General features: G+C 46.3%; 1 protein-coding gene across 1 annotated transcript in view; it reads right to left on the bottom strand.

The window, feature by feature from the left end:
• Nucleotides 1-17,523: 17,523 nt before the first annotated feature.
• Nucleotides 17,524-27,295, bottom strand: part of parp3 (poly (ADP-ribose) polymerase family, member 3) — a 73,388-nt gene continuing 63,616 nt past the window's right edge. The window contains exon 11 of the mRNA XM_068051384.1: nucleotides 17,524-19,514. Within this exon, the coding sequence (XP_067907485.1) occupies nucleotides 19,345-19,514 (170 nt within the window). The 3' untranslated portion in view covers nucleotides 17,524-19,344. The remainder of the gene's footprint in view (nucleotides 19,515-27,295) is intronic.

Genomic DNA, 27,295 nt, shown 5'->3' with positions numbered 1-27,295 from the left:
GGAATATGGGTCAGTGTTCAGTGTATAAACACTAGGGGCATGTGGGTCAGTGTTCAGTGTATCATCAGATGGGGAATGTGGGTCAGTGTTCAGTGTATAATCAGATGGGGAATGTGGGTCAGTGTTCAATGTATAAACACTTGGGGCATGTGGGTCAGTGTTCAATGTATAAACACTGGGGGAATGTGGGTCAGTGTTCAGTGTATAATCAGATGGGGAATGTGGGTCAGTGTTCAGTGTATTATCAGATGGGGAATGTGGGTCAGTGTTCAATCTATAAACACTAGGGGAATGTGGGTCAGTGTTCAGTGCATAAACACTGGGGGCATGTGGGTCAGTGTTCAGTGGATAACCACGAGGGGCATGTGGGTCAGTGTTCAGTGTATAATCAGATGGGGATGTGGGTCAGTGTTCAGAGTATAATCAGATGGGGATGTGGGTCAGTGTTCAGTGTATAATCAGATGGGGAATGTGGGTCAGTGTTCAGTGTATAATCAGATGGGGAATGTGGGTCAGTGTTCAGTGTATAATCAGATGGGGAATGTGGGTCAGTGTTCAGTGTATAATCAGATGGGGAATGTGGGTCAGTGTTCAGTGCATAATCAGATGGGGAATGTGGGTCAGTGTTCAGTGTATAATCAGATGGGGATGTGGGTCAGTGTTCAGTGTATAATCAGATGGGGAATGTGGGTCAGTGTTCAGTGCATAATCAGATGGGGAATGTGGGTCAGTGGTCAGTGTATAATCAGATGGGGATGTGGGTCAGTGTTCAGTGTAAAATCAGATGGGGAATGTGGGTCAGTGTTCAGTGTATAATCAGATGGGGCATGTGGGTCAGTGTTCAATGTATAAACACTGGAAGCATGTGGGTCAGCGTTCAGTGTATAATCAGATGGGGAATGTGGGTCAGTGTTCAGTGTATAATCAGATGGGGAATGTGGGTCAGTGTTCAGTGTATAATCAGATGGGGAATGTGGGTCAGTGTTCAGTGTATAATAAGATGGGGAATGTGGGTCAGTGTTCACTGTATAATCAGATGGGAAATGTGGGTCAGTGTTCAGTGTATAATCAGATGGGGGATGTGGGTCAGTGTTCAGTGTGTAATAAGATGGGGAATGTGTGTCAGTGTTCAGTGTATAATAAGATGGGGAATGTGGGTCAGTGTTCAGTGTATGAAAACTAGGGGCATGTGGGTCACTGTTCAATGTATAATCAGATGGGGAATGTGTGTCAGTGTTCAGTGTATAAACAGTTGGGGAATGTGGGTCAGTGTTCAGTGTATAATCAGATGGGGAATGTGGGTCAGTGTTCAGTGTGTAATAAGGTGGGGAATGTGTGTCAGTGTTCAGTGTATAATCAGATGGGGAATGTGGGTCAGTGTTCAGTGTATGAAAACTAGGGGCATGTGGGTCAGTGTTCAATGTATAATCAGATGGGGAATGTGTGTCAGTGTTCAGTGTATAATAAGATGGGGAATGTGGGTCAGTGTTCAGTGTATGAAAACTAGGGGCATGTGGGTCAGTGTTCAATGTATAATCAGATGGGGAATGTGTGTCAGGGTTCAGTGTATAATCAGTTGGGGAATGTGGGTCAGTGTTCAGTGTTTCATCAGATGGGGAATGTGGGTCAGTGTTCAGTGTGTAATAAGATGGGGAATGTGTGTCAGTGTTCAGTGTATAATAAGATGGGGAATGTGGGTCAGTGTTCAATGGATAATCAGATGGGGAATGTGGGTCAGTGTTCAGTGTAGAATCAGATGGGCAATGTGGGTCAGTGTTCAGTGTATAATCAGATGGGGAATGTGGGTCAGTGTTCAGTGTGTAATAAGATGGGGAATGTGTGTCAGTGTTCAGTGTATAATAAGATGGGGAATGTGGGTCAGTGTTCAGTGTATAATCAGATGGGGAATGTGGGTCAGTGTTCAGTGTATAATCAGATGGGGAATGTGGGTCAGTGTTCAGTGTATAAACACTAGGGGCATGTGGGTCAGTGTTCAATGTATAATCAGATGGGGAATGTGGGTCAGTGTTCAGTGTCTAATCAGATGGGGAATGTGGGTCAGTGTTCAGTGTATAATCAGATGGGGAATGTGGGTCAGCGTTCAGTGTCTAATCAGATGGGGAATGTGGGTCAGTGTTCAGTGTCTAATCAGATGGGGAATGTGGGTCAGTGTTCAGTGTATAATCAGATGGGGAATGTGGGTCAGTGTTCAGTGTCTAATCAGATGGGGAATGTGGGTCAGTGTTCAGTGTATAATCAGATGGGGAATGTGGGTCAGTGTTCAGTGTCTAATCAGATGGGGAATGTGGGTCAGTGTTCAGTGTATAAACACTAGGGGCATGTGGGTCAGTGTTCAGTGTATAATCAGATGGGGAATTTGGGTTAGTGTTCAGTGTATGATCAGATGGGGAATGTGGGTCAGTGTTCAGTGTATAATCAGATGGGGAATGTGGGTCAGTGTTCAGTGTGTAATCAGATGAGGAATGTGGGTCAGTGTTCAGTGTATAATCAGATGGGGAATGTGGGTCAGTGTTCAGTGTATAATCAGATGGGGAATGTGGGTCAGTGTTCAGTGTATAAACACTAGGGGCATGTGGGTCAGTGTTCAATCTTTCATCAGATGGGGAATGTGGGTCAGTGTTCAGTGGAGAATCAGACGGGGAATGTGGGTCAGTGTTCAGTGTATAATCAGACGGGGAATGTGGGTCAGTGTTCAGTGTAAATCAGATGGGGAATGTGGGTCAGTGTTCAGTGGATAATCAGATGGGGCATGTGGGTCAGTGTTCAATGTATAATCAGATGGGGAATGTGGGTCAGTGTTCAGTGTATAATCAGATGGGGAATGTGGGTCAGTGTTCACTGTATAATCAGATGGGGAATGTGGGTCAGTGTTCAGTGTAAATCAGATGGGGAATGTGGGTCAGTGTTCAGTGGATAATCAGATGGGGCATGTGGGTCAGTGTTCAATGTATAATCAGATGGGAAATGTGGGTCAGTGTTCAGTGTATAATCAGACGGGGAATGTGGATCAGTGTTCAGTGTATAATCAGACGGGGAATGTGGGTCAGTGTTCACTGTATAATCAGATGGGGAATGTGGGTCAGTGTTCAGTGTAAATCAGACGGGGAATGTGGGTCAGTGTTCAGTGTATAATCACATGGGGAATGTGAGTCTGTGCACAGTGTATAAACACTAGGGGCATGTGGGTCAGTGTTCAATGTACAAAAACTAGGGGCATGTGGGTCAGTGTTCAATGTATAAACACTGGGGGAATGTGGGTCAGTGTTCTGTGTATAATCAGATGGGGAATGTGGGTCAGTGTTCAGTGTATAATCAGATGGGGAATGTGGGTCAGTGTTCAGTGTATAAACACTGGGGGCATGTGGGTCAGTGTTCAGTGTATAATCAGATGGGGAATGTGGGTCAGTGTTCAGTGTATAATCAGATGGGGCATGTGGGTCAGTGTTCAATGTATAAACACTGGGGGCATGTGGGTCAGTGTTCAGTGTATAATCAGATGGGGAATGTGGGTCAGTGTTCAGTGTAGAATCAGATGGGGAATGTGGGTCAGTGTTCAGAGTATAATCAGATGGGGAAATGGTTCACTATTCAGTGTGTAATCAGATGGGGAATGTGGGTCAGTGTTCAGTGTAGAATCAGATGGGGAATGTGGGTCAGTGTTCAGTGTAGAATCAGATGGGGAATGTGGGTCAGTGTTCAGAGTATAATCAGATGGGGAAATGGTTCACTATTCAGTGTGTAATCAGATGGGGAATGTGGGTCAGTGTTCAGTGTAGAATCAGATGGGGAATGTGGGTCAGTGTTCAGAGTATAATCAGATGGGGAAATGGTTCACTATTCAGTGTGTAATCAGATGGGGAATGTGGGTCAGTGTTCAGTGTAGAATCAGATGGGGAATGTGGGTCAGTGTTCAGTGTAGAATCAGATGGGGAATGTGGGTCAGTGTTCAGAGTATAATCAGATGGGGAAATGGTTCACTATTCAGTGTGTAATCAGATGGGGAATGTGGGTCAGTGTTCAGTGTAGAATCAGATGGGGAATGTGGGTCAGTGTTCAGAGTATAATCAGATGGGGAAATGGTTCACTATTCAGTGTGTAATCAGATGGGGAATGTGGGTCAGTGTTCAGTGTAGAATCAGATGGGGAATGTGGGTCAGTGTTCAGAGTATAATCAGATGGGGAAATGGTTCACTATTCAGTGTGTAATCAGATGGGGAATGTGGGTCAGTGTTCAGTGTAGAATCAGATGGGGAATGTGGGTCAGTGTTCAGAGTATAATCAGATGGGGAAATGGTTCACTATTCAGTGTGTAATCAGATGGGGAATGTGGGTCAGTGTTCAGTGTAGAATCAGATGGGGAATGTGGTCAGTGTTCAGTGTAGAATCAGATGGGGAATGTGGGTCAGTGTTCAGAGTATAATCAGATGGGGAAATGGTTCACTATTCAGTGTGTAATCAGATGGGGAATGTGGGTCAGTGTTCAGTGTAGAATCAGATGGGGAATGTGGGTCAGTGTTCAGAGTATAATCAGATGGGGAAATGGTTCACTATTCAGTGTGTAATCAGATGGGGAATGTGGGTCAGTGTTCAGTGTAGAATCAGATGGGGAATGTGGGTCAGTGTTCAGAGTATAATCAGATGGGGAAATGGTTCACTATTCAGTGTGTAATCAGATGGGGAATGTGGGTCAGTGTTCAGAGTATAATCAGATGGGGAAATGGTTCACTATTCAGTGTTTAATCAGATGGGGAATGTGGGTCAGTGTTCAGTGAATAAACACTTGGGGCATGTGGGTCAGTGTTCAGTGTATCATCAGATGGGGAATGTGGGTCAGTGTTCAGTGAATAAACACTTGGGGCATGTGGGTCAGTGTTCAGTGTATCATCAGATGGGGAATGTGGGTCAGTGTTCAGTGAATAAACACTTGGGGCATGTGGGTCAGTGTTCAGTGTATCATCAGATGGGGAATGTGGGTCAGTGTTCAGTGTATAATCAGATGGGGATGTGGGTCAGTGTTCAGTGTATAAACACTAGGGGCATGTGGGTCAGTGTTCAGTGCATAATCAGATGGGCAATGGGGGTCAGTGTTCAGTGTATAATCAGATGGGTAATGGGGGTCAGTGTTCAGTGTATAATCAGATGGGGATGTGGGTCAGTGTTCAGTGTATCAACACTAGGGGCATGTGGGTCAGTGTTCAGTGTATAAACACTGGGGGCATGTGGGTCAGTGTTCAATGTATAATCAGATGGGTAATGTGGGTCAGTGTTCAGTGTATAATCAGATGGGGATGTGGGTCAGTGTTCAGTGTATAAACACTAGAGGCATGTGGGTCAGTGTTCAGTGTATAAACACTCGGGGCATGTGGGTCAGTGTTCAGTGTATAATCAGATGGGGAATGTGGGTCAGTGTTCAGTGTATAATCTGATGGGGAATGTGGGTCAGTGTTCAGTGTATAATCTGATGGGGAATGTGGGTCTGTCTTCAGTGTATAATCTGATGGGGAATGTGGGTCAGTATTCAGTGTATAATCTGATGGGGAATGTGGGTCTGTCTTCAGTGTATAATCAGATGGGGAATGTGGGTCAGTGTTCAGTGTATAATCAGATGGGGCATGTGGGTCAGTGTTCAATGTATAAACACTGGGGGCATGTGGGTCAGTGTTCAGTGTATAATCAGATGGGGAATGTGGGTCAGTGTTCAGTGTATAATCAGATGGGGAATGCGGGTCAGTGTTCAGTGTAAAATCAGATGGGGAATGTGGGTCAGTGTTCAGAGTATAATCAGATGGGGAATTTGGGTCAGTGTTCAGTGTATAATCAGATGGGGAAATGGTTCACTATTCGGTGTGTAATCAGATGGGGAATGTGGGTCAGTGTTCAGTGTATAATCAGATGGGGAATGTGGGTCAGTGTTCAGTGTATAATCAGATGGGTAATGGGGGTCAGTGTTCAGTGTATAATCAGATGGGTAATGGGGGTCAGTGTTCAGTGTATAATCAGATGGGGATGTGGGTCAGTGTTCAGTGTATCAACACTAGGGGCATGTGGGTCAGTGTTCAGTGTATAAACACTGGGGACATGTGGGTCAGTGTTCAATGTATAATCAGATGGGTAATGGGGGTCAGTGTTCAGTGTATAATCAGATGGGGATGTGGGTCAGTGTTCAGTGTATAAACACTAGAGGCATGTGGGTCAGTGTTCAGTGTATAAACACTCGGGGCATGTGGGTCAGTGTTCAGTGTATAATCAGATGGGGAATGTGGGTCAGTGTTCAGTGTATAATCTGATGGGGAATGTGGGTCAGTGTTCAGTGTATAATCTGATGGGGAATGTGGGTCTGTCTTCAGTGTATAATCTGATGGGGAATGTGGGTCAGTGTTCAGTGTATAATCTGATGGGGAATGTGGGTCTGTCTTCAGTGTATAATCAGATGGGGAATGTGGGTCAGTGTTCAGTGTATAATCAGATGGGGCATGTGGGTCAGTGTTCAATGTATAAACACTGGGGGCATGTGGGTCTGTGTTCAGTGTATAATCAGATGGGGAATGTGGGTCAGTGTTCAGTGTATAATCAGATGGGGAATGCGGGTCAGTGTTCAGTGTAAAATCAGATGGGGAATGTGGGTCAGTGTTCAGAGTATAATCAGATGGGGAATTTGGGTCAGTGTTCAGTGTATAATCAGATGGGGAAATGGTTCACTATTCAGTGTGTAATCAGATGGGGAATGTGGGTCAGTGTTCAGTGTATAATCAGATGGGGAATGTGGGTCAGTGTTCAGTGTATAATCAGATGGGGAATTTGGGTCAGTGTTCAGTGTGTAATCAGATGGGGAATGTGGGTCAGTGTTCAGTGTATAATCAGATGGGGAATGTGGGTCAGTGTTCAGAGTATAATCAGATGGGGAATTTGGGTCAGTGTTCAGTGTATAATCAGATGGGGAAATGGTTCACTATTCAGTGTGTAATCAGATGGGGAATGTGGGTCAGTGTTCAGTGTATCATCAGATGGGGAATGTGGGTCAGTGTTCAGTGCATAATCAGATGGGGAATGGGGGTCAGTGTTCATTGTATAATCAGATGGGGATGTGGGTCAGTGTTCAGTGTATAAACCCTAGGGGCATGTGGGTCAGTGTTCAGTGTATAAACACTAGGGGCATGTGGGTCAGTGTTCAGTGCATAATCAGATGGGGAATGGGGGTCAGTGTTCAGTGTATAATCAGATGGGTAATGGGGGTCAGTGTTCAGTGTATAATCAGATGGGGATGTGGGTCAGTGTTCAGTGTATCAACACTAGGGGCATGTGGGTCAGTGTTCAGTGTATAAACACTGGGGGCATGTGGGTCAGTGTTCAGTGTATAAACACTCGGGGCATGTGGGTCAGTGTTCAATGTATAATCAGATGGCTAATGGGTGTCAGTGTTCAGTGTATAATCAGATGGGGATGTGGGTCAGTGTTCAGTGTATAAACACTAGTGGCATGTGGGTCAGTGTTCAGTGTATAAACACTGGGGGCATGTGGGTCAGTGTTCAGTGTATAAACACTCGGGGCATGTGGGTCAGTGTTCAGTGTATAATCTGATGGGGAATGTGGGTCAGTGTTCAGTGTATAATCTGATGGGGAATGTGGGTCTGTCTTCAGTGTATAATCTGATGGAGAATGTGGGTCAGTGTTCAGTGTATAATCTGATGGGGAATGTGGTTCTGTCTTCAGTGTATAATCAGATGGGGAATGTGGGTCAGTGTTCAGTGTATAATCAGATGGGGAATGCGGGTCAGTGTTCAGTGTAAAATCAGATGGGGAATGTGGGTCAGTGTTCAGAGTATAATCAGATGGGGAATTTGGGTCAGTGTTCAGTGTATAATCAGATGGGGAAATGGTTCACTATTCAGTGTGTAATCAGATGGGGAATGTGGGTCAGTGTTCAGTGTATAATCAGATGGGGAATTTGGGTCAGTGTTCAGTGTGTAATCAGATGGGGAATGTGGGTCAGTGTTCAGTGTATAATCAGATGGGGAATGTGGGTCAGTGTTCAGAGTATAATCAGATGGGGAATTTGGGTCAGTGTTCAGTGTATAATCAGATGGGGAAATGGTTCACTATTCAGTGTGTAATCAGATGGGGAATGTGGGTCAGTGTTCAGTGTATCATCAGATGGGGAATGTGGGTCAGTGTTCAGTGCATAATCAGATGGGGAATGGGGGTCAGTGTTCATTGTATAATCAGATGGGGATGTGGGTCAGTGTTCAGTGTATAAACCCTAGGGGCATGTGGGTCAGTGTTCAGTGTATAAACACTAGGGGCATGTGGGTCAGTGTTCAGTGCATAATCAGATGGGGAATGGGGGTCAGTGTTCAGTGTATAATCAGATGGGTAATGGGGGTCAGTGTTCAGTGTATAATCAGATGGGGATGTGGGTCAGTGTTCAGTGTATCAACACTAGGGGCATGTGGGTCAGTGTTCAGTGTATAAACACTGGGGGCATGTGGGTCAGTGTTCAGTGTATAAACACTCGGGGCATGTGGGTCAGTGTTCAATGTATAATCAGATGGCTAATGGGTGTCAGTGTTCAGTGTATAATCAGATGGGGATGTGGGTCAGTGTTCAGTGTATAAACACTAGTGGCATGTGGGTCAGTGTTCAGTGTATAAACACTGGGGGCATGTGGGTCAGTGTTCAGTGTATAAACACTCGGGGCATGTGGGTCAGTGTTCAGTGTATAATCTGATGGGGAATGTGGGTCAGTGTTCAGTGTATAATCTGATGGGGAATGTGGGTCTGTCTTCAGTGTATAATCTGATGGAGAATGTGGGTCAGTGTTCAGTGTATAATCTGATGGGGAATGTGGTTCTGTCTTCAGTGTATAATCAGATGGGGAATGTGGGTCAGTGTTCAGTGTATAATCAGATGGGGAATGCGGGTCAGTGTTCAGTGTAAAATCAGATGGGGAATGTGGGTCAGTGTTCAGAGTATAATCAGATGGGGAATTTGGGTCAGTGTTCAGTGTATAATCAGATGGGGAAATGGTTCACTATTCAGTGTGTAATCAGATGGGGAATGTGGGTCAGTGTTCAGTGTATAATCAGATGGGGATGTGGGTCAGTGTTCAGTGTATAATCAGATGGGGAATGTGGGTCAGTGTTCAGTGTATAATCAGATGGGTAATGGGGGTCAGTGTTCAGTGTATAATCAGATGGGTAATGGGGGTCAGTGTTCAGTGTATAATCAGATGGGGATGTGGGTCAGTGTTCAGTGTATCAACACTAGGGGCATGTGGGTCAGTGTTCAGTGTATAAACACTGGGGGCATGTGGGTCAGTGTTCAATGTATAATCAGATGGGTAATGGGGGTCAGTGTTCAGTGTATAATCAGATGGGGATGTGGGTCAGTGTTCAGTGTATAAACACTAGAGGCATGTGGGTCAGTGTTCAGTGTATAAACACTCGGGGCATGTGGGTCAGTGTTCAGTGTATAATCAGATGGGGAATGTGGGTCAGTGTTCAGTGTATAATCTGATGGGGAATGTGGGTCAGTGTTCAGTGTATAATCTGATGGGGAATGTGGGTCTGTCTTCAGTGTATAATCTGATGGGGAATGTGGGTCAGTGTTCAGTGTATAATCTGATGGGGAATGTGGGTCTGTCTTCAGTGTATAATCAGATGGGGAATGTGGGTCAGTGTTCAGTGTATAATCAGATGGGGCATGTGGGTCAGTGTTCAATGTATAAACACTGGGGGCATGTGGGTCAGTGTTCAGTGTATAATCAGATGGGGAATGTGGGTCAGTGTTCAGTGTATAATCAGATGGGGAATGCGGGTCAGTGTTCAGTGTAAAATCAGATGGGGAATGTGGGTCAGTGTTCAGAGTATAATCAGATGGGGAATTTGGGTCAGTGTTCAGTGTATAATCAGATGGGGAAATGGTTCACTATTCAGTGTGTAATCAGATGGGGAATGTGGGTCAGTGTTCAGTGTATAATCAGATGGGGAATGTGGGTCAGTGTTCAGTGTATAATCAGATGGGGAATTTGGGTCAGTGTTCAGTGTGTAATCAGATGGGGAATGTGGGTCAGTGTTCAGTGTATAATCAGATGGGGAATGTGGGTCAGTGTTCAGAGTATAATCAGATGGGGAATTTGGGTCAGTGTTCAGTGTATAATCAGATGGGGAAATGGTTCACTATTCAGTGTGTAATCAGATGGGGAATGTGGGTCAGTGTTCAGTGTATCATCAGATGGGGAATGTGGGTCAGTGTTCAGTGCATAATCAGATGGGGAATGGGGGTCAGTGTTCATTGTATAATCAGATGGGGATGTGGGTCAGTGTTCAGTGTATAAACCCTAGGGGCATGTGGGTCAGTGTTCAGTGTATAAACACTAGGGGCATGTGGGTCAGTGTTCAGTGCATAATCAGATAGGGAATGGGGGTCAGTGTTCAGTGTATAATCAGATGGGGATGTGGGTCAGTGTTCAGTGTATCAACACTAGGGGCATGTGGGTCAGTGTTCAGTGTATAAACACTGGGGGCATGTGGGTCAGTGTTCAGTGTATAAACACTCGGGGCATGTGGGTCAGTGTTCAATGTATAATCAGATGGCTAATGGGTGTCAGTGTTCAGTGTATAATCAGATGGGGATGTGGGTCAGTGTTCAGTGTATAAACACTAGGGGCATGTGGGTCAGTGTTCAGTGTATAAACACTGGGGGCATGTGGGTCAGTGTTCAGTGTATAAACACTAGGGGCATGTGGGTCAGTGTTCAGTGCATAATCAGATAGGGAATGGGGGTCAGTGTTCAGTGTATAATCAGATGGGGATGTGGGTCAGTGTTCAGTGTATCAACACTAGGGGCATGTGGGTCAGTGTTCAGTGTATAAACACTGGGGGCATGTGGGTCAGTGTTCAGTGTATAAACACTCGGGGCATGTGGGTCAGTGTTCAATGTATAATCAGATGGCTAATGGGTGTCAGTGTTCAGTGTATAATCAGATGGGGATGTGGGTCAGTGTTCAGTGTATAAACACTAGGGGCATGTGGGTCAGTGTTCAGTGTATAAACACTGGGGGCATGTGGGTCAGTGTTCAGTGTATAAACACTCGGGGCATGTGGGTCAGTGTTCAGTGTATAATCTGATGGGGAATGTGGGTCAGTTTTCAGTGTATAATCTGATGGGGAATGTGGGTCTGTCTTCAGTGTATAATCTGATGGAGAATGTGGGTCAGTGTTCAGTGTATAATCTGATGGGGAATGTGGTTCTGTCTTCAGTGTATAATCAGATGGGGAATGTGGGTCAGTGTTCAGTGTATAATCAGATGGGGAATGTGGGTCAGTGTTCAGTGTATAATCAGATGGGGAATGCGGGTCAGTGTTCAGTGTAAAATCAGATGGGGAATGTGGGTCAGTGTTCAGTGTATAATCAGATGGGGAATGTGGGTTCAGTGTTCAGTGTATAATCAGATGGGGAATGTGGGTCAGTGTTCAGAGTATAATCAGATGGGGAATTTGGGTCAGTGTTCAGTGTATAATCAGATGGGGAAATGGTTCACTATTCAGTGTGTAATCAGATGGGGAATGTGGGTCAGTGTTCAGTGTATAAACACTGGGGGCATGTGGGTCACTATTCAGTGTGTAATCAGATGGGGAATGTGGGTCAGTGATCAGTGTATAATCAGATGGGGAATGTGGGTCAGTGTTCAGTGTATAATCAGATGGGGAAATGGTTCACTATTCAGTGTGTAATCAGATGGGGAATGTGGGTCAGTGTTCAGTGTATAATCAGATGGGGAATGTGGGTCAGTGTTCAGTGTATAAGCAGATGGGGAAATGGTTCACTATTCAGTGTGTAATCAGATGGGGAATGTGGGTCAGTGTTCAGTGAATAAACACTTGGGGCATGTGGGTCAGTGTTCAGTGTATAATCAGATGGGGAAATGGTTCACTATTCAGTGTGTAATCAGATGGGGAATGTGGGTCAGTGTTCAGTGTATAATCAGATGGGGAATGTGGGTCAGTGTTCAGTGTATAATCAGATGGGGAAATGGTTCACTATTCAGTGTGTAATCAGATGGGGAATGTGGGTCAGTGTTCAGTGTATAATCAGATGGGGAATGTGGGTCAGTGTTCAGTGTATAATCAGATGGGGAAATGGTTCACTATTCAGTGTGTAATCAGATGGGGAATGTGGGTCAGTGTTCAGTGTATAATCAGATGGGGAATGTGGGTCAGTGTTCAGTTTATAATCAGATGGGGAATGTGGGTCAGTGTTCAGTTTATAATCAGATGGGGAATGTGGGTCAGTGTTCAGTGTATAATCAGATGGGGAATGTGGGTCAGTGTTCAGTTTATAATCAGATGGGGAATGTGGGTCAGTGTTCAGTGTATAAAAACGAGGGGCATGTGGGTCAGTGTTCAGTGTATAATCAGATGGGGAATGTGGATCAGTGTTCAGAGTATAATCAGATGGGGAATGTGGGTCAGTGTTCAGTTTATAATCAGATGGGGAATGTGGGTCAGTGTTCAGTTTATAATCAGATGGGGAATGTGGGTCAGTGTTCACTGTATAAAAACGAGGGGCATGTGGGTCAGTGTTCAGTGTATAATCAGATGGGGAATGTGGGTCAGTGTTCAGAGTATAATCAGATGGGGAATTTGGGTCAGTGTTCAGTTTATAATCAGATGGGGAATGTGGGTCATTGTTCAGTGTGTTATCACTGGGGAATGTGGGTCCGTGTTCAGTGCATAATCACAGGGCGAATGTTGGTCTGTATTCAGTGTCTGATCACTAGGTGAATGTGGGTCAGTGTTCTGTGGATGATCACCTTGGGAATGTGAGTCTGTGTTCAGTGTATAATCACCTGGGGAATGTGAGTCTGTTCAGTGCAATATCACCCAAGGAATGTATGTTCTGTGTATGAGCATCTGTAGAACTGTGAGTCCAGAATGCTGGTCTGCATTATGTGTCACCACCTGGATCAGTTTGTTGGACTGGTACACGCAGCCTATTTTACCTGTTTCTGTTGACAGAGTTTGTTTAGTCTGACTTACTGATTCTCAAAGCTTCCTCTCTGAATCCTACTCCTTAAACAATCTCTGAGATGGCATATATTTTTTTCTCTTCATACTTTTAAGAGAATTCATATTAAAACAGCCAAGCATTAGGACTGTATGCATCAGGGATCTCTTTTCTATCATAGTCTCTCCCGTAATTAAAAGTTCATTGTGTCAACTGACAAGATCTAACTAAATACTTCAACCTGATGGGCTGTGGAATGAAGCCTAATGTTCGAAAAGATCCAAGTTTTGGTTGGAGTCTTCACTGGACTGAATATCAATTGACTCAGCAGTTTTAGGTTCACTTCCTGTGTAACATTACCGAGTTGCTCCCAGAGTAAGGATAAATCACTGTATAACTATATAGTGTTCCTGTTTGTTCAACAGGGTAAGGATTGTCGTTCATCCTTTGATGTGAAGGTGACCATGTCCATCATCTGGGGTGTTTGGCAGAGTTTTGGTGGGTACCTAGGTGGCAGCTAGGGCCAATCTGTACCCAAAGGTTTTGCTGCAAATAGTGCAGGATACCACAGACGATTGAGTTTTGGCTGTGCTGCTGGCTCGGGATTTCCTCTCCTTGTGTTTTCTCTCTGCCTCAGAAATGTGCTTGCATTCGAAGGAGACTGCACCCTTGTTTATTTGGTCATGCCACATGCAGCGATTCTGGGTGAGCTTCTCCCAGGACTCGGGGTCAATGTCAAAATTCCTAAGTGAAGCTTTCAGAGTGTCCTTGTAGCACTTCCTATGACTGCCATGAGAGCGCACTGCAGTCTCAAGCTTTCCATACAAGATTTGCTTTGGTAAGCGAGTGTCAGGCATGCTCGTTACATGTCCAGCCCAGCTCAGTTGTGACTGTCGCAATATGGTGTGAATGCTTGGCAATGCCAGCTTGGGTGTGCACCTCATTGTCTGGTATTTTGTCCTGCCCTCTGATCTTTAGAAGCTTCTGAAGGCAGCTCAAGTGAAAGTGGTTGAGCTTCGATGACATGGGACACAAAGTCTCGCATGCAGATTCTAGAGCAGAATGGGCAGGTCTATTGCTCAACAGACTTTCAGTTTGCTGGGCAGACTTACTCCTCTTCATTCCCAGACTGAGGTTCAAAGTCTGCTGAAGGCTACACTTGCTTTCACAATTCTTGCATGTGTCTCGTATACACATTTCGAGAGAGTGTGCTGCTGAGATAAGTAAACTTATCCACTGCTGACAGGTTCTGGTCATGGACTGAAACCCTGGGCTCGAGATAGGGCTCTCCTGGAGCAGGCTGCTGTATAACTTCAGTTTTCTTTGTGCTGATCATAAGGCTGAAGTTGTCGCATGCTTTGCAGAACAAGACTAAGCTGCATTGCATGTCCAGCTCTGAACCAGCAACTCGTGCACAGTCATCGGCAAACAGGAAATCGTGAAGTATGTCCTTGGAGACCTTGGATTTTGCCCAGAGTCGTCTCAGACTTAACATCTTCCCATCCATGCGATATTTGATTTTGACACCAGGATCACCATCATCCAGGACACGCGCGAGCATTACCTCGTGGAACTGTCGAACCATTGTGATGAATTTCTCAGGGCAGCCAAATTTCTGCATTACCTTCCAAAGGCCCTCACGACTGTGTTGAAGGCCTTGGACAGGACAACAAATGTGGGTGTAGAGGTCTATGTTCTGTGTTTGGCATTTCTCCTGGAAATATCCGACTGCAAACACCATATCAGTGGTTCCTTGACCTAGATGAGCCACTCCAAGGAGTGCGGCGAGCCTGCCGGTGGGAGGTGCCACTACTCCCTTACATCCCAAGGTAAGGATTACTCTACATCGCTCTCGAGTTCCTGTTTGTTCAACAGGGTAAGGATTAATCACTGTATAACTTTGTAGAGTTCCTGTTTGTTCAGCCAGGTAAGGATTACTCTATGTCGCTATAGAGTTCCTGTTTGTTCAACAGGGTAAGGATTAATCTTTGTGCATCTATAGTTGTTACGATATATGCATTTTTTTTTGCAAAGAGATTGTGTAGATAAGGTGAGGATACTCATGCCAGGTGTGGCACCGCCATAATTTAAATGCAGATAAAAGCTTTGTGTAACAACCAGGTGAGAAAGGTGTCTACGGGTCCCTCTCAGCCTGTGTTTTTCGCTCCTCCTTGGTGAATCCTTGTTCATTGCTTTTCAATTATAAGGCAAAGAAACCAGCACAAACAGGCTATTTTAGATTTAAAGAAAAAAAGATGAAATTTATGAAACTTAAACTTTAATTCGGTTGACGCCTACGGATACACGACACGCCCATGCTGGCATGCATACGCGATACACACATGCAAATAGAGACAGAAAAGAGCAGAAGAAATAAAGTGGAAAAGTTTGAGGCAATATCTGAAGAGTTTTTGTTATGGTTTATTTATTTATTTATTTTATTTAGAGATACAGCACTGAAACAGGCCCTTCGACCCACCGAGTCCGTACCGACCAACAACCACCCATTTATACTATTCCTACATTAATCCCATATTCCCTACTACATCCCAACCATCTCCTACCGCCTACCTACACTAGGGGCAATTTACAATGGCCAATTTACCTATCAACCTGCAAGTCTTTGGCTGTGGGAGGAAACCAGAGCACCCGGCGGAAACCCATGCGGTCACAGGGAGAACTTGCAAACTCCGCACAGGCAGTACCCAGAACTGAACCCGGGTTGCTGGAGCTGTGAGGCTGTGGTGCTAACCACTGCGGGTTCTTCGAGCTCACTGTAGAGTCCTTGATTGTAGGCAGATCTTGCTTTTCGTTGGGGTCCAGTATTCTTCATAAATCTTGTTCTCTTTAGGAGACTTTTCTCTCTTGGGATTCATCTGTCTTCAGTGGATTCAGAGGCTTGTGAGAAAGAGATGGAGCAGGCAGGAGAGGCTGTGGCAAGCCAGCCAGGAAAGATCTTCTCAGTCCAGGAGCGTTCTGTTTTTCTGCCCAAACTGTTTGTACAAATTCAAAAAAATCAGGCTGCTCAGCAGGTTAGTCATGTGACTAGCTAGTTTGACTATGTCTGTTTGTGTATTCAGCCATCTTAGCAGTCAACCTGGAATGTGAGCCTCCCCCACCTTCAACATCTGGTGATCAAAAGTCCATTGTGGGTAGAACGTGTCAGGGAATGGCTGCTTTGTCCTTCCAAACACTGTCTGTTAATATGCAAATGTCTTTCCAGCCAAGATCTGGCAATTTTTTAAAGCAAGTCCTTCCTTCACTTCAACAACAGTTTGAAATTTAATGTCCATGTGACGAAATTAATATGCCTCATGCTTGGCAGGTGGGGGCCTGCATGACACTTTGCCTCAACATAAGGGTTGCTCTCAGCTGTAGCAAAATCATAAACCCAGTCCTAAAGGCCCCAAGTGTGGACCATCAAACCGCTTACTGCTCAAGAGTGAAGTTTGGAATTCCTGCACTGGCTGACCCTGGGTGCTCTGACAGACTGATTCATGTCAAATTATGGCCGTGTGGCCCAGTAGGATCACATCTGATGCAGCACCCAGACTCACTTCATGGCAGATCCCATTGCTCTGAGACCACTTACCTCAGCACAGGACTCTAGCACTGGTTGACGTTCCCTACAAATGTTTCCTCCTGTGGAGGGACAGGGATCCCAGTGTTACCGGGCACTGTGTAAAATAGATCATCCACAACATTACCATCACACTAAACTGCACCACACCAGAAAATCCCTAGGCTTGTCAGCAACATACATCATCCTGAGCTCAACCAAGGCAACATTCGGGATTTGTGGCAACAACCAGATCAAGGTCAGAAAGAAAGGACTTGTATTTAATATGGTGCCTTTATGGCCTCAGGACGTCCAAAGTCAATAAACTACTTCTGAAGTGTAGTCACTTTTGTAACATCTCAGCCAAATGCTGGCACCTCTGACAGTGCAGCACTCCCTCAGTACTGCACTGGATTGTCAATCTAGATTGTGTGCTCAAGTCTCTGGAGTGGGACCTGAATCCATGACCTGACTTAGAGGCAAGAGTGCTCCCGCTGAGCCACAGCCAGCCAGTGAGTGTAAGTGGAGAAAAGATTGAAGCAGAATTCAGAGTGGTTCCTCTGCCTCTGTCATTAAATACTGTGTGGAGCTGAGGAATGGACAAAAAGAGGATTCTGAGCTGAGGAGGGAATCCATCTCCTAACCCAGTTGGTGAACCACCCCGTAGGACCAGGGGAATGGTGAAAACAGGATTGGACTCTGCTGTAACACCCCTCCTCCTGTAGTCTATTAAGCTGCTGATACTCACTGTCCAGGATCCTGCATGAAGAAAGGTCATTGGAGTGATGTACAAAAGAGGAGGGGGCCGATATCAAGAGAGGCATAAATCAGCACCCTCAGGAGAGTGGGTGGGGGAGGGGGAGGGTCCAGGGAGAGAGACATTGAAGGAAGCAAAAGGGTTTAATAACAAGAGTCAATTCATCCAGTTTAGAGTTGAGTGCAGAATAACAGAATGCTTTAATAGTGCAAACATACGCCTGGGACCATCCAGTTAGGACTAATGGGGACAGTGGTAACAATGACCAGCTATCAGGATACAATCTATTAACATAGAAAATTTTCCACAGTGAGAGGGGAATCTCAGCTTCCAACAGAGTAACAGCGCCAAGTACAGCCACAGGGGACTTGTCCTGCACCACAGTCTCTCCAGTAAAGCAACCTCGGATCGTCGCCTTCCATGGTGATAATCTGCAGTCAGCTCTACTTCCAAACACCTCTGACTTCCAAAAATGATTTTACCTCCGAATATCAAGGGCGACCTTTAACCTGCATTCCCCCATACAGCTAATGACAGCTGCTTGGAGACAGAGGCCTGTGGAGCCTGTGTGGTCACTGTGGGGCTTTTGCCACACATCCCTCAACTTCCTATGAACCGTAAACTGCTGTCTTTCTTCATGGCCAATGGCAACCACACACATACTGCAGTTCAAAGGTCAGCCTGCACTGTCCTTACTCCATCCTACAATGAGAAGGACCAGTCTATTAGGGTTCAGGAGGTCACTACAGCATGTCAGTTAAGTGGTCCATAACATAATTCTTAATATAATGGTTGGTGGGGTGGTGCATACAGGTGGGAGCAGTTTGTCAGTTCAGTTAATGCAGCCTGGGGAAGGGGATGTGATCCTGAGGGGAATGGGCTGATTAAGGATAAGTCATGGGGAGGGCCCAGGATCAAACGCCGATTCACCCAGTCTTGCAGCCCAATATGGCTGGAAGTTGGCAGCAAGGCACCTCTTTCTCTCATTTCTATATTTCAGTCTGCTGCTGGTCTCCCGTTGGCCTATGGGAGGCTGCTGGGGAACAGAGACTGGTTCGTCAGGAAATACAGCATAACTGGACAGGAGGGGTCAGTTATTGTTCTGCTAGAGAGTCACAAGAGCCATGTGAGAATGTTACTGATGGTTGTATGAGAGTTAAGGTTATATTGATTGATGAGGGACATGTGCAGCTCGCATTGCCAATCTGTAGTCAGGAATATTCAGTGAGCGAAAGTGATTTTACAAAAGATTTAATGCTGAAAGTTTTTGGTGGCGGGGAGGGGAGGGAAGGGTGCGTTGGGGTGCGGTGAAACCTCGAGCCAGAATGCCCTAGTCATTCAGTGGCCTGTGGGCAGAGCCGGTCAGTACACTGATTTACTCAGTGTGGCCTGATGAGGGAAGCTGAGGGACAGAGCCTAGCAGTTTAGTAAAGGTTACTCAGTGTGGCCTAGGGAGGGGGTGGGGGGAAAGGGGGGTTGGGCTGTAGAGGCAGAGGCCTGTCAGTTCCCTCCCTTGTCCAGCTATCAGCACTGTTGCCGGTATAGGATTAATATCCCCATGGCCTGCAACTCTCCTGGTGGTCAGTATCTATTGTTTAATCCCAGCACCAACATCGTGACAGTTGATATTTTCAGTCAGTATCTATTGTTTAATGATTAATTTGGCTGCAGTCTGGGTTGCGAATGAAGCCACTAAAAGCCCCAGCTGAACGGCATTAGACTCATCAATGGAAGGGGAACCCAGAATGCTGAGTATTCCTGATCAGTTTTCATCTTTCACTTTCTGTTACATCTTGCAGACAGGAGCTAACGAAATTGATAGTTACAGCAGGGATAACAGATAAAGTAGCAAATCCAGACAGGTGTGCAGGGGTACTAACCAAAATGTACCAAACCGCAGCAGAAAGTAAATGTTGCTTTTCTTCTTCAATTAAGGCAACTCGAACATTCCTGGGAAATGAGCACATGTAGCCTTTCAGGGTGGAAGAGTGGCGATGGCCACTCAGAACTTCAGCTGCAGTATGTAGCGAAGGCGGGCCTGGCTCTCCTTGTAGATGACGTATTCGCTCTGGGAAAAGTAGGTTTCCTTTTGCAGCTTCATCTGCTTGGGCTTTCCCTGGGGCACCATCACTTTCTTCCCGTCCATAATTAACTCCTTGTCCTGAAAACAATCTTCAGAGAACAAGACAGAGAAAAAAATAACAGACTTTCTTCTACATTTCAAATTCTTGACCCCTGCACTAATGTCACACACCTTCACTCGCTGAGCATTTCGTATCTTAAATACTTTGAAAATTTCCGGCTGATCAGGGCGAGCATAGATTTGTCATGTCTGACAAACCTGATTGAATTTTTGAAGAGGTAACTATAGTGGACAAGGGAATATCTATGAACTTGTAGAAGGAATTTGATAAAGTCCCTCATAAGAGACGGTTTGCTAAAGTTGAAGCTCATGGAATTGAGGGCAAATTATTGACCTGGTTAGGAAATTGGCTCAGCAGAAGGAGACAGAAAGTAGCGATAATGGGCAGGTACTCGAACTGGCAGGATGAGATTAGTGGTGATCCACAAGGATCTGTGTTGGGACCTCAACTATTCACTGTATTTATTAATGACTTAGCTGATGGGAGTGAAAGCCACTTTTTTTTTTAATTCGTTCATTGGATGTGGCCATCGCTGGCCAGGCCAGCATTTATTGCCCATCCCTAATTGCCTTTGAGAAGGTGGTGGTGAGCTGCCTTCTTGAACTGCTGCAGTCCTTGGGGTGTAGGTACATCTACAGTGCTGTTAGGAAGGAAGTTCCAGGATTTTGGCCCAGTGACAGTGAAGGAACGGCGATATACTTCCAGGTCAGGCTGGTGTGTGTTTTAGAGGGGAACTTGCAGGTGGTGGTGTTCCCATGAGTCTGTTGTCCTTTTACGTCTAGGTGGTAGAGATTACGGGTTTGCAAGGTGCTGTCTAAGGAGCCTTGGTGAGTTGTTGCAGTGTATCTTGTAGATGGTACACACTGCTGCCACTACGGTGGTGAACGGACTGAATGTTGGAGGTGGTGGATGGGGTGCCAATCAAGCAGGCTTCTTTGTCCTGGATAGTGTCAAGCTTCTTGAGTGCTGTTGGAGTTGCACCCATCCAGGCAAGTCACTTCTGACTTGTGCCTTGTAGATGGTGGACAGGCTTTAGGGAGTCAGGAGGTGAGTTACTCACCGCAGAATTCCCAGCCTCTGACCTGCTGCTATAGCCACAGTAATTATGGGCTGGTCCAGTTCAGTTTCTGTTCAATGGTAACCCCCAGGACGTTAGTGGGGGATTCAGTGATAGGAATGCCATTGAACATCAAGGGGAGATGATTAGATTCTCTCTTGTTTGAGATAGTCATTGCCTGGTACTTTAAGGCTCGAATGTTACTTGCCACATATCAGCCCAAGCCTGGATATTGTCCAAGTCTTGCTGCATTTCTACACGGACTGCTTCATTATCTGAGGAGTCGCGAATGGTGCTGAACATTGTGCAATCATCAGCGAACATCCCCACTTCTGACCTTGTGATTGAAGAAAGGTCATTGATGAAACAGCTGAAGATGGTTGGGCCTAGGACACTGTCCTGAGGAACTCCTGCAGTGATGTCCTGGAGCTGAGGTGATTGACCTCCAACAACAACAACCATCTTCCTTTGTGCTAGGTATGATTCCAAACAGTGGACAGCCCAATTCCCATTGACTCCAGTTTTGCTAGGGCTCCTTGATGCATACTCGGTTAAATGCTGCCTTGATGTTAAGGGCTATCACTCTCACCTCACCTCTGGAGTTCAGCTCTTTTGTCCATGTTTGGACCAAGGCTGTAATGAGGTCAGGAGCTGAGTGGCCCTGGTGGAACACAAACTGAGCGTCACTGAGCAGGTTATTGCAGAGCAAGTGCTGCTTGATAGCACTGTCAACGACCCCTTCCATCATTTTGCTGATGATTGAGTAGGCTGATGGGGCGGTAATTGGCCGGGTTGGACTTGTCCTGCTTTTTGTGTACAGGACATATCTGGGCAATTTTCCACATTGCCGGGTAGATGCCAGTGTTGTAGCTGTACTGGAACAGCTTTGCTAGGAGCGCGGCTGGTTCTGGAGCACAAGCCTTCAGTACTATTGCCGGAATATTGTCAGGGCCCATAGCCTTTGCAGTATCCAGTGCTTTCAGTCGTTTCTTGATATCACGTGGAGTGAATCGGATTGGCTGAAGACTGGCATCTGTGATGCTGGGGACATCAGGAGGAGACCGAGATGGATCATCAACTCGGCACTTCTGGCTGAAGATAGATGCAAATGCTTCAGACTTATCTTTCGCACTGATGTGCTGGGCTCCCCCATCATTAAGGATGGGGATATTTGTGGAGCCTCCTCCTCTAGTTAGTTGTTTAATTGTCCACCACCATTCATGATTGGATGTGGCAGGACTGCAGAGCTTAGATCTGATCCGTTGATGATGGGATCACATAGCCCTGCCTATCTCATGCTGCTTCCGTTGGGCATTCAATTAGTCCTGTGTTGTACCTTCACCAGGTCGACACCTCATTTTCAGGTATGCCTGGTGCTGCTCCTGGCATGCCTTCCTGCACTCTTCATTGAACCAGCATTGGTTCCCTAGCTTGATGGTAATGGCAGAGTGGGGGATATGCCAGGCTACGAGGTTACAGATTGTGGTTGAATACAATTCTGCTGCTGATGGCCCACAGTGCCTCAAGGATGCCCAGTTTTGAGTTGGTAGATCTGTTTGAAGTCTATTGCATTTAGCACAGTGCTAGTGCCACACAACACGATGGAGGGTATCCTCAATGTGAAGACAAGACTTTGTCTCCACAAGGACTGTGCAGCGGTCACTTCTACCAATATTGTTATCCACAGATACATCTGCGACAGGTAGATTAGTGAGAACGAGGTCAAGTAGGTTTTTCCCTCTTGTTGGTTCCCTCACCAGCTGCCACAGACCAGTCTAGCGGCTATGTCCTTTAGCACGCGGCCAGTAGTGGTGCTACCGAGCCACTCTCGGTGATGGATGTTGAAGTCCTCCACCCAGAGTACATTCTGGGCTTCTTCCAATTCATGTTCAACATGGAGAAGTACTGATTCATCAGCCAAGGTCAGGGTGGGGGACAGGGGTGGGGGAGTGGTAGGTTTTTTTGCCTATGTTTGACCTGAAGCCATGAGACTTCATGGGTCCGCAGTCAATGTCGAGGACTCCCAGGGCAACTCCCACCCAACTGTATACCACTGCACCGCCACCTCTGCTGGGTCTGTCCTGCCGGTGGGACAGGACATACCCGGAAAAGGTGATGGCGGGGTTTGGGACATTGTCTGTAAGGTATGATTCAGAGTGTATGACGATGTCAGGCTGTTGCTTGACAGGTCTGTGGGACAGTTCTCCCACTTTTGGTACAAGGCCCCAGATGTTAGTAAAGAGTACTTTGCAGGGTCGACAGGGCTGGGTTTGCTACAACTGAGTGACTTGTTAGGCCATTTTAGAGGACATTTAAGAATCAACACATTGCTGCAAGTCTGGAGTCACATATAGGCCAGACCAGACAAGGACAGAAAATTACCTTCCCTAAAGGACATTAGTGAAACAGATGTTGTTTACAACAATCAACAATGGTTTCATGGTCACCATTAGACTAGCTTTTAATTCCAAATTTTTAACAATTTAATTCAAATTTCACCATCTGTTGTGGTGGGAATCAAACCCATGTCCCCAGAACATTAGCCTAGGCCGATGGATTACTAGTCCAGTGACATTACCACTATAACACCACCTCCCCGATCCAAATTTGCTGATGACACAAAGATAGGTAACATTGTAAACAATGTAGACGGAAGCACAAAATTCCAGAGATATTAATCGATTAAGTGAATGGGCAAAACAGCAGCAAATGGATTTCAATGTAGGCAAATATGAGGTCATCCACCTTAGACCTAAAAAGGATAGAATAGGTACTTGCTAAATGGTGAAAAGCTAGAAACAGTGGAGGTCCAAAGAATCTTAGGGGTCCAGGTAGATCAATCATTAAAATATTATGAGCAGGTACAGAAAATAATCAAAAATACTAATGGAATACTGTCCTTTATATCTAGAGGACTAGAATACAAGGGGGTAGAAGTCATGCTTCAGCTATGCAAAGCCCTGGTTAGACCACACCTGGAGTATTGAGAGCAGTTCTGGGCACCACACCTTAGGAAGGATATATTGGCCCTTGAGGGAGTGTAGAATGACATCTGGACTCCAAGGGTTAACCTACAAAGAGAGATTACACAAACTAGAGTTGTATTCCCTGCAATTTAGAAGATTAAGGGATGCTTTGATTAAAGTTTTCAAGATACTAAGGGGAACAAATAAGGAAAATCGAGAGAAACTATTTCTGCTGGGTGGGGAGTTTAGTACTAGGGGACATAGTCTTAAAAATTAGAGCCAGACTTTTCAGGAGTGAAATTAGGAAAACGTCTACACACAAAGGATGGTAGAAATTTGGAACAGTCTTCCGCAAATGCCATTTTAAAAAATTTTATTCTTTCATGGGAGGTGGGCATCGCTGGCTAGGCCAATTTTTAGTGCTCATCTCTAATTGCCCTCAGGAAGGTGGTGGTGAGCCACCTTCTTGAACTGCTGCAGTCCATGGGGGTAGGTACACTCACAGTGCTGTTAAGAGGGGAGCTCCAGGATTTTGACCCAGCAACAGCGAAGGAACGGCGATATAGTTCCAAGTCAGGTGTGTGGCTTGGAGGCAATCTTGCAGGTGGTGGTGTTCCCATGCATCTGCTGCCCTTGTCCTTCTAGATGGTAGCGGTCACGGGCTTGGTAGGTGCTGCCTAAGGAGCCTTGGTGCATTGCTGCAGTGCATCTTGTAGATGGTACACACTGCTGCCACTGTGCATTAGTGGTGGATGGGGTGCCAATCAAGCGGGCTGCTTTGTCCTGGATGGTGTCAAGCTTCTTGAGTGTTGTTGGAGCTGCACCCATCCAGGCAAGTGGAGAGTATTCCATCACACTCCTGACTTGTGCCTTGTAGATGGTGGACAGGATTTGGGGAGTCAGGAGGTGAGTTACTCACTGCAGGATTTCTAGCCTCTGACCTGCTCTTGTAGCCATGGTATTCATATGGCTACTCAGTTCAGTTTCTGGTCAATGGTAACCCCCAGGATGTTGATAGTGGGGGATTCAGCGATGGTAATGCTGTTGAATGTCAAGGGGAGATGGTTAGAGTCTCTCTTGCTGAAGATGGTCATTGCCTGGCACTTGTGTGGCCTGAATGTTACTTGCCACTTATCAGCCCAAGCCTGGATATTGTCCAGGTCTTGCTGCATTTCTACACGGACTGCTTCATTATCTGAGGAGTCACGTATGGTGCTGAACATTGTGCAATCATCAGCGAACATCCCCACTTCTGACCTTATGACTGAAGAAAGGTCATTGATGAAGCAGCTGAGGATGGTTGGGCCGAGGGCACGACCCTGAGGAACTCCTGCAGTGATGTTATGGAGCTCAGATGATTGACCTCCAACAACCACAACCATCTTCCTTTGCGCTTGGTCCGACTGCAATTCGCAGAGTTTTCCCCCCCGATTCCCATTGACTCCAGTTTTGCTAGGGCTCCTTGATGCCATGCTCAGTCAAATGCTGCCTTGCCGTCAAGGGCAGTCACTCTCACCTCACCTCTCGAGTTCAGCTCTTTTGTCCATATTTGAACCAAGGCTTTAATGAGGTCAGGAGCTGAGTGGCCCTAGCGGAACCCAAACTGAGCGTCACTTAGCAGGTTATTGTCAAGCAAGTGCTGCTTGATAGCACTGTCAATGACACCTTCCATCACTTTTCTGATGATCGAGAGTAGACTGATAAGGCGATAATTGGCCAGGTGGATTTGTCCTGCTTTTTTGTGTACAGAACATACCTGGGCAATTTTCCACATTGTTGGGTAGATTGACACTAGATCTATTAATTTTAAAACTGAGGTTGATAACTTTACTTAACAAAAATATAGGGGATATGGGGCAAAGGCAGGTATATAGAGTTAGATCACAGATCAGCCATGATGTCATTGAATGGTGACAAAGGCTGGAGCTGCTAAGCCACTTGTACTGTGCTCCTTCGGATGCAATATTTGGTTTATTAGTGCTGCTGGAGGCCGTGTCACTGAAGCCAATCGCCCTCCAGGGGATGGAACTGAATCTGTGCTCTCAACATTACACAGACCTACCGTCTGATATGACACTACAGGTCCATTCCACAAATTTACATGTCACTCAAAAAAGTTCAAGCATTCAGCTGCAAGTTGGGCCCTGCACTAACGTTACTTAACGGGCCTGGCACCTGACTTGCAGGTACAGTGATTTTGAACAACTGCAGCAATTGCAAAGTCTCTGGAAGTACTCTGGAGTGTTTTTGGAGACCTTGTGCGTGTTCCAGGATTTGGCAGGGAGTGTGCTGCATCCTCACAGGGAGGGCAGAGGATCTGGTCACACAAAGATTGCAACAGGTATGGGAGCTAGAGTTGTCAAGCCTCTGGGTCTGCAGGGGAGATGGAGAAGAGGTTGTGGAGAGGGCAAGCTTTGTGCGAGGCCCTCTGCCAACCAGAACCAGACTCCTCCATGCTCCCTGACAGTGACAGGAGGCTGTCTGGCAGGCCAGACAATGCACCCAGCATCTCGTTGTGCATTCCCTGTATGCCACCCCATGGAGGTCCTCATCTGAATCCTCTGCAGCAGTACTTGGCTGCCACCTCATCCTCCAGTCAGCTGGAACACAAACCATCCTTTCCCCCTGGCCTGGCTGCAGTCCACTCATACTCAGTGACTCAGTTCCCAACTCTATACCAGCCTGTAAGGTACGTGCAGTGCCAGGATCTGAGCTGGTGCCTGCAAGTGGCAGGTCAAGTGATGGGACCTCTTCAGCAGTGCCCTGGCATTGCTCTCTCACCTCCAACTGGTAAGACGACAGTTCTCAGGTGTCAGCAGAAAGTCAGAAGGGAAAGGTTGGTAGGAGGGTAGGGAAGGAAGAGATTCATGGTTACACCGTCTGCAACTTGCTCATCATGTCAGATAGCAATGAGGCTGAGCTGGGGGTTGAGGAGCGGCATAAGGCAGGACCATACCATCAACCTCAATGTTATCAGCAACACCAGATCTTGGGCTCTGTTGCAGCTGGCCCCACGATCTGGAGCACCATCGCCTCCGTAGGGTTCAGGAGATGCACCCATCCTGGTCTCCCACCAGTTCTGCTCTGCTCCTTTCTCTTGTGTGCAACCTTGTCCTGAATGTCAATGATTGTGTTGTATTGTGTTTGGGTGATGTGCCTGCCATAGTTGGAGCTATGTGCAGGCAGTGAGAGGTGGGTGTGAGGCTGGTAGCATTGGTAGGTGTGTGAGGGTGAGGCATAGTATCTGGATGTTAGACATGAGTCCCAAGTGGCAGGGAGTGCTGATGGGCGAGTAATGGGGTTATGGTGCATGGAGCAGCGTGAGAAACTGGTGGTCCGATTGTCTGGAGATGCTCACATGAGGTCATTAGACTTATAGCACTGATGCAAGCTCCTCGAGTCCAGACGCTCGGAATTGACCTGCCTGGTCACCTGTTCACCATCCCTTGCGAGGGTTGTCCTTGAGGGCCACCTGGCCCCTAGCGGTACCATGGAGTCTTTCCTCATGTCCATTTGCACCAGTAAAGCCTCCAACATAGTATTTGTGACCCTGCAGCCCTCTCTGTGCTTTGGTCTTCTGTCTTTCTTGTTTACAATTGCAGCAATAGTATTCAGCTGCAGCCTGCTTTAATTTAGTGCAGCTTTCCTTTAAGAGGGACAGACTTCCTTTAAGAATAGAAGGCTGGCTGCACCATGTGCTATCTGCATAGCGCTGTTCAGCTCCCCACAGAGTGCAGAGACAGCCAGCAGCATGACAGCCGCTTGGCCCTATCCTATCAGTTAAAT

Source organism: Heterodontus francisci, chromosome 19 (assembly GCF_036365525.1).
Source record: "Heterodontus francisci isolate sHetFra1 chromosome 19, sHetFra1.hap1, whole genome shotgun sequence".
Classification (NCBI taxonomy): domain Eukaryota; kingdom Metazoa; phylum Chordata; class Chondrichthyes; order Heterodontiformes; family Heterodontidae; genus Heterodontus; species Heterodontus francisci.
Note: the sequence above shows the minus strand (reverse complement) of the source record. Positions and strands in the feature narration are given on the sequence as shown.